At 42.8% G+C, this 8,236-nt stretch overlaps 1 protein-coding gene across 3 annotated transcripts in view; it reads right to left on the bottom strand.

The window, feature by feature from the left end:
• Window positions 1-358: 358 nt before the first annotated feature.
• The window catches only part of CBR4 (carbonyl reductase 4), a 46,010-nt gene continuing 38,132 nt past the window's right edge, over window positions 359-8,236 (bottom strand). For all 3 annotated transcript variants that reach the window (XM_081333244.1, XM_081333245.1, XM_081333243.1), the window contains 2 exons: window positions 3,316-3,450; window positions 359-685 (listed from right to left, as the gene is read on the bottom strand). In XM_081333244.1, the coding sequence (XP_081189370.1) occupies window positions 507-685; window positions 3,316-3,450 (314 nt within the window). In that variant the 3' untranslated portion in view covers window positions 359-506. The remainder of the gene's footprint in view (window positions 686-3,315; window positions 3,451-8,236) is intronic.

Raw genomic sequence — 8,236 nt, 5'->3', positions numbered from 1 at the left:
CTCCTCCCATTCTGTATGTGAGCTTTTCTAATCTTCTCAAAATAGTCGTTAGAAAATTCCCTCCCTTCAAGATTCAGAGTGAAGCAGTTTAAACAAAAAGCTATCTCTTATATTGTCAGTGCAAAAACATGTCAATGTTTGCAGCATTGACATCCGCCCCCCCCCCTTAGAAAAAGGGACAGATAACCTAGAATTCTGCAGATCTTCAACTGGCTCTGAAAGTTGCCCTCCACATAGACAGAAGCCTTTCTGGGCATCTCATAAAAACGTCAACATATACAATGTTCCATTAGCCAATCGGAACAGGAAAAATACAATACTCTTAATAGATTTTTGAATATATTTATTTTAATCCTCTCTTGTATTTCCAAATACAACTAAAATGGAACCTTGTTATCTTTTCTTTCTTTTAACTTGAATTAAAATATAATAAGAAGGATATTGCTTAGATCTCTTTGGAGACTTTTAGAGTAGCTGAATAACTTTTCATGTAGAATTCATAGTGTTTAAATCAAAAGCTGCAAGCCTCCATCTATAACCAGAACAAGGCCTGTTACATAAGGAGTTTCTAAAAGGAATGCAATACTTTGAGCAACTTCCTGTGGCTGCCCAAATCTTCCAAGAGGAATTGTTTTTTTCAGCTCTTCTTCTTTCAAATGTGTTGTCATATCTGTATGAATGAAGCCTAAAAAAAGAGAAGGGAGGAGTTTATGAAATAAAATTCTCCTGACATTAGTGTCATATGGCTTCAAAATTTAAATATCACCACTGGACAACTAGGAGTCATTTCGAGAATTTTTTTGCATCCAAATTAGCACAAAGTTATTTAATCCATAGTGCACTGTAGAATTAAATAAAATTTCCTTTACATAAAGGTTTGGCCAGAACAGATATGTTATCAATGCTTGACAACATATTCAGGTGTGAAGTGAAAAAGACACTCATACACAGATCTGAGGGAGGTTTCTGTACTTCCAAGTTTGCTACATATGCAAACATACTCTTAAAACTAAATGAAATTTCATACATGACATAGACACAAAAACATACATACATAAAAATAGAAGGCAATTCATATTCATAATCTTAATGTTTATTTGGATGCCTATTCATCAGTCTGACAGTTCTTAGTTCGGCTTGCTCCAAATACAGTATTTGCAGAATTGTAATTTTAGCAGAGTATAAATGAAGAGACATATGAATTTAATAAAATCAGCAGAGACTATGGCTGAGAAATATATAATAATGATAATAATAATAATAATAATAATAATAATAATAATAATAATAATAATAATAGTAGTAGTAGTAGTAGTAGTAGTAGTAGTAGTAGTTGGAAGGGACCTTGGAGGTAATCTAGTCCAACCCCCTGCTCAGGCAGGAAACCCTATACCATTTCAGACAAATGGCTGTCCAGTCTCTTCTTAAAAACTTCCAGTTTTTAAGGCAGGTTGTTCCACTGGTTAATTGTTCTAACTGTCAGGAAGTTTCTCCTTAGTTCTAGGTTGCTTCTCTCCTTGATTAGTTTCCATCCATTGCTTCTTGTCCTGCCTTTGGGTGCTTTGGAGAATAGCTTGAGTCACTCCTCTTTGTGGCAGCCCCCTTATATGTTTTAGTCTCCAGTCCCCTAATCATCTTTGTTGCTCTTCTCTGTACTCTTTCTAGAGTCTCAACATCTTTTTTACATCGTGGTGACCAAAACTGAATGCAATATTCCAAGTGTGGCCTTACCAAGGCATTGTAAAGTGGTATTAATACTTCACCTGATCTTGATTTATTCCTCTGTTAATGCAGCCTAGCACTGTGTTGGCTTTTTTGGCAGCTGCAGCACACTGCTGGCTCATATTTAAGTGATTGTCCACTAGGACTCCAAGATCCTCTCACAGTTACTACTATTGAGCAAGGTACCCCTTATACTATACCTGTACATTTGGTTTTTCTTGCCTAAATGTAGAACCTTTCTTTTTTTACCATTGAATTTCATTTTGTTAGATAGTGTCCAGTGTCCAAGTCTGTCCAGATCCTCCTGTATCTGAAGCCTGCCTTCTGGAGTGTTGGCTATTCCTGCCAGCTTGGTGTCGTCTGCAAATTTGATGAGTTTCCCATTTATCCCTTCGTCCAAATCGTTGATGAAGATGTTGAAGAGCACTGGGCCTAGAACAGAGCCCTGGGGCACCCCGCTATATACTTCCCTCCATGTAGATGCGGTTCCATTGAGGACCACATGCTGAGTATGGCTGGTCAGCCAGCTACGAATCCATCTGGTGGTGATTCTGTCTAATCCACATTTTTCTATCTTATCAAATAGAAGGTTGTGATCTACTTTATCAAATGCCTTACTGAAGTCCAAGTAAATTATATCCACAGCATTCCTCTGATCCACTAATTTTGTCACTTGGTCAAAGAATGCAATAAGATTTGTCTGGCATGATCTGTTTTTGACAAGCCCATGTTGGCTTTTAGTAATGACTTTGTTTGCCTCTAGGTGCTCGCGGATTCATTGTTTGATTATCTTTTCCAGAATCTTCCCAGGTATTGAGGTCAGGCTGATAGGTCTGTAATTTCCTGGATCCATTTTTTTCCTTTTTTGAAGATGGGAACTACATCAGCTCTTTTCCAATCCTCTGGTAGTTCCCCAGTGCTCCAGGATCTTTGAAAAATATAGTTCAGTGGTTCTGAGATCACATCTGCCAGTTCCTTGAGAACCTTGGGGTATAATCCATCTGGTCCTGGTGATTTGAAATCGTCTATTTTTTTCTTGGGATGTAAAACTGGAGGTTTTACTCAAAAGGCATAGTTTGAAAATGGTATTAGTATGAAAACAGTACATCATGAGAAGAGGAATCTATTTATATGTACCAATATGTGTTGCTCAAGTACATACCACAGTATCTTCACTTTTTCTTTAAAATGTATATATGCATTTATATTATATATGGACATACTTTCAGGTACAGTATCAAGTATTTACTCCCGCTATCTAACACCATTTGGCAGGATCTCAAAAAAAAAACCTGTGTGGCCACTTCAAGTGCCTCCCATATGTGTGTGCAAGTACAGTCAACAGTCAGGACTGCCACTGAAGTAAATTCGCCATCATCTGGAAAAAATTGTATAACTACAAGTAACCCTAGCAACCATTTTAATTTTCTTTAACAACTGAATATCAAGCTGATACAATTGTGCAATGTGAAATTTTGGAGAAATAACCACCCCATCTTTTATATAGCTATGTGCCCATGTTTTGTGACTTTCATATTCCAAAAATACTGAATCTTATGCGATAAGGAATAAGTAACTGAACCCAAAACTCACCTGGAACAACCATGTTGACTCGAATGTTCTTTCGTGCTACTTCTTTAGCAAAAGAGCGTGAAAATCCAACTAATCCTGCTTTGCTAGCACTATATGCACTCTGACCAGCATTGCCTTTTAATCCAACAATACTTCCTAAAATAAACATAAAAGTAATAAAGCCCAACTTTAAAATTTGTAATTATAGACGTTCAATTTACAATAACAGTACTGAATGTTGATAACCTAATTTTAAAAATTGCCCATTTTATTTTATTCAATTTGTTTGAAGGACTTACAATGAAAATTCAAGCTTTTATTTGGATAAAATAACACATATATCCAATATAATAATATACCAACAGTAACTGTGGTGAATTAACAGGACATAAATATAATTACTTCTCTGTAGTTTTTGTTTTTATACATACTTGAAATAATATCAAATACAATAAATAAATAAAATCAATCTATACAGAAAACAATAAAGCTAAGTCCTTGTTACATTTTCTGTTTTAAAACTGAGTGAAAAATGTGCTTAATCATAGTCATTTTTAAAAGCAACAACAATATAAAGAATATCTTCAATGCTACAGTGGAAGGTATTATGAAACTGTTATAATGTTTGGAATTTTTTGATTCTAAAGAAATAAAAGAAGTACTTATTTGTTTTGAAATACTGAAAGGAAATGTCAGAACCCATATCTATACTGCTTTCCCATTTCTTTTCCTTGAAACTTAACATTAAGAAAACCAAGAACATGGCATCCGGCCCTCTAAATTCCTGGTAAATAGACGGGGAAGAAATGGAGGTAATGACAGATTTTGTTTTCCTGGGCTCCAAGATCACTGCAGCCAAGAAATTAAAAGACGCTTGCTCCTTGGGAGGAAAGCCATGGCAAATCTAGACAGCACACTAAAAACAGAGACATCACCCTGCCAACAAAAGTGTGTATAGTCAAGGCTATGGTCTTCCCAGATGCAATGTATGGCTGTGAAAGTTGGACCATAAGAAAGGCTAAGCGCCAAAGAATTGAGGCCTGTGAACTATGGTGCTGGAGAAGACTCCTACGAGTCACTTGGACTGCAGGGCAATCAAATCGGTCAATCCTAGAGGAGATCAACCCTGACTGCTCTTTAGAAGGCCAGATCCTGAAGTTGAAACTCAAATACTTTGGCCACCTAATGAGAAGGAAGGACTCACTGGAGAAGAGCCTAATGCTGGGAAACATTGAGGGCAAGAGAAGAACGGGACGACAGAGAATGAGGTGGCTGGATGGAGTCACTGAAGCAGTAGGTGTGAGCTTAAATGGACTCCAGAAGATGGTAGAGGACAGGAAAGCCTGGAGGAACATTGTCCATGGGGTCGTGATGGGTCAGACACGACTTCGCAGCTAACAACATTTCTTTTCCTATTTTTCCCCTGACCCAATTCTTACTCTCTTTTCTTCCTGGGTTCTGCCATACTCCTAGAGGGGAGGGGGGAGTGCTTGCGGGTTGTTACCTTGACTTCCTCTATCACTACAATGTAACACTTTGCTTTCTTGCATTATTTCTCTCTGAACTTTCTGCTCTCTTGATGTCAGCTAGTAAAGGGGGGAGGAAGAAAGGAATGTAACCTTCAGCAACTGGTTTATCTCTGCACTCCCATCGATGCCTAAACATCGGTGCTACAACTGGAGCTGGCCTGATGTTATCTCCTGTTTCCCACGATGGACTTAACACCTGGGTATTGGCCGATTTGAACCGACTGGATGAACCATGGGGAGGGGTTTTGCTTGAGACACTTTAACCTATCGATCTGTGTGGGAAACCTTCAGATCCTGTCTAGTATGCCTGCTATCAGCTTCTCCTAATAAAAGAAGTTCCCACCACTGGATGTGAAGTTCCGAGTAGAGCCGCAGTGCCTGGGATTTTTCCTAACTCAGGTCCTGAATTACATGGAAGAATATGGCCGAGATATTCCCTCCGACCAGGCCCAGATCTGCATCACGTAAGCAGTATTAGATGGGGTTGCAGCCGACTGGATCATGGACCTGCAACGAGCTGCAGAACTTCAACCAGTTCATTTTCTCCCTCCGACGGCATTTCGAGGACCCATTGGCGGACCGGAAAGCCCACAAAAGAATCAAAACGGTGAAACGGGGAGGCGCCCTGTAGCCAAATACACCCAGGAGTTTAGAACCATCACTAGCAAGTCGAACTGGCCAGAGGACATCCTGCTCAGCCACTTCAAGGATGGCCTAAACTACAACCTCTACGATGCCTGCCTTCCCTGGGGAGACCCTCACCACTTACATGATTGGTACGTCCTGGCAGAAGAAGCAGAGATTGACCTAGCCAAGAGACATCGCAGAGGGAAGCCATGGAGCTAGTCACCATCCAAACCATCCCGTGAACCAGTGAAATCACAGCCCACTGCAAAGAAGCCCACCGGCTGTTTCAAGTGTGGAAAAGAGGGACATCACGCTGCAGAATGCCATTTGAGGAATCCTCAGGAAAAACCTGATAGGGCCCCAGCCGGAAAACCCAGGAAGTCACCAGCCAAGCCACGAGAGCCAGCCATGAGAGGCACCTAAGCAGTAGAGTTCCCCCCTCCTCCACTCAATGTGGGAAGGGAACTCTGGCCTACACTGCGAGAGCGTCCAACTCGTCAGATGACAACTTTGAAGACGAACCCCTGGTAAGTGGACCCATCGCACCCCTCACCCAGACAGTGACTATACTAGCCCCCTCAATGCCCGAAGCTGTAAAAGTTAGAGCCCTAATAGACTCCGACTGTACACATTGCCTTATCAGCCCAACTCTGGTGGGGACTCAGGGCATTCCAGTGAGGAGGCTGAAGAAACTGATCTCATTCAGTCAATTAGATGGGTCTATAGCAGGGGGGATGCCAGCCACATTAGCCACATTGCCAATCCACCTTACCCTAGGTGACCACGAGGAAAGTATAACATTTGTAGTAACCCCAGGCATGAATTACCACCTCACTGACCTACGGACTGTGAAAGAGAAATCAAACCGGGAGAGAAGCTCCCAAAGCCCCGGCTGTATTCTACGAGCCCTGAGGAGTTGCAAGAAATGCAGAAATTTATAGACAAGAATTTAGAAAGGGGATTCATCAAGCCAGCTTCACCCAAGGTAGCAGCCCCAGTCCTGTTCCGAGAGAAAAAGGACGGAACTTTGTGTCTTTGTGTGGATTACAGGGCTCTGAATGCCATAAGCAAAAGCAACCTGTATTCCCTTCCCCTCATGAAGGACGTGCTATCGCACCTAACAAAGGGGAAGATTTTCACCAAACTGGACTTAAGAGAAGCTTATTAACGTATTAGAATCAAGAAGGGGGATGAATGGAAAACAGCTTTCATTTGTCCTATGGGGTGCTACCAATTTACAGTTCTGCCTTTCGGGCTGCAAGGAGCCCCTGCAGTTTTCATGCAGCTAATAAACGAGGTGCTAAGGGAGCACTTATACAAAGGGGTCTTGGTCTACTTAGATGACATCCTCATCTTCACAGAGTCAATGGAGAAACATGTAAAATTAGTCAGAGCCATCTTAAAAAAATTTGCAAGGCGCTCACCTCTACGCTAAATTATCCAAATGTGAATTTCATAAAGACAAAATAGATTACCTTTGTTGTTGTTGTTGTTGTTAGTTGCAAAGTCGTGTCCGACCCATCGCGACCCCATGGACAACATTCCTCCAGGCTTTCCTGTCCTCTACCATCTTCTGAAGTCCATTTAAGCTCACACCTACTGCTTCAGTGACTCCATCCAGCCACCTCATTCTCTGTCGTTCCCTTCTTCTATTGCTCTCAATGTTTCCCAGCATTAGGCTCTTCTCCAGTGAGTCCTTCCTTCTCATTAGGTGGCCAAAGTATTTGAGTTTCAACTTCAGGATCTGGCCTTCTAAAGAGCAGTCAGGCTTGATCTCCTCTAGGACTGACTGGTTTGAATGCCTTATAGTCCAAGTGACTCACAGGAGTCTTCTCCAGCACCATAGTTCACAGGCTTCAATTCTTTGGCACTCAGCCTTTCTTATGGTCCAACTTTCACAGCCATACATTGCAATTGGGAAGACCATAGCCTTGACTATACACACTTTTGTTGGCAGGGTGATGTCTCTGTTTTTAGTATGCTGTCTAGATTTGCCATGGCTTTCCTCCCCAGGAGCAAACGTCTTTTAATTTCTTGGCTACAGTCCCCATCTGCAATGATCTTGGAGCCCAGGAAAATAAAATCTGTCACTACCTCCATTTCTTCCCCATCTTCCCCATCTATTTACCAGGAATAGATTACCTAGGACAGGGGTCGGCAACCTGAAAAAGGAAAAGAGCCACTGGGAACCGGTTCCATCACACATAAAAAAAAGTGGGAGCCGCGTGCGTGCGTCCATGCACGCGCATGCGCAAAAAAACATTGTGCGCATGCACAAAACGTTTTTTCTTGCGCATGCGCAGACGTGCACGGTTGCCATTTTTTTTAATGTGTGATGGAACCGGTTCCCGGTTGCGCGATGGCGACGGCCCGTTTGCAGAGCTACCGCCTTCGGCATTCTGCAAACGTGCCGCGACAGCTTTCCCAAAGAGCGGCGCCGCTGCCCGTTCGCGCGGAGGTGCGCGCGCACCTCTCCAAAGGTTTGGGGAGGTGCGCGCGCACCTCTCGGAATGGGCAGCGGTGCCGCTTGTTGGGAAAGCTGCCGTGGCCCGTTTGCAGAGCTGCCGCTTTTGGCAGCCTGCAAACGTGCCGCGGCAGCTTTCCCAAAGAGCGGCGCCGCTGCTCGTTCGCGCGGAGGTGCGCGTGCACCTCCGCCCATTCGGAGAGGTACGCGCGCACCTCTCCAAACGGGCGGTGCCACTCTCCATTTGGAGAGGTGCGCGCGCACCACTGCCCGTTCAAAGAGGTGCGCGCGCACCGGGCGGCTGGGAGCTGCAGGAGACAGC

The sequence above is a fragment of the Vipera berus genome (genome assembly GCF_964194415.1).
Source record: "Vipera berus genome assembly, chromosome: 7".
NCBI lineage: Eukaryota > Metazoa > Chordata > Lepidosauria > Squamata > Viperidae > Vipera > Vipera berus.
Note: the sequence above shows the minus strand (reverse complement) of the source record. Positions and strands in the feature narration are given on the sequence as shown.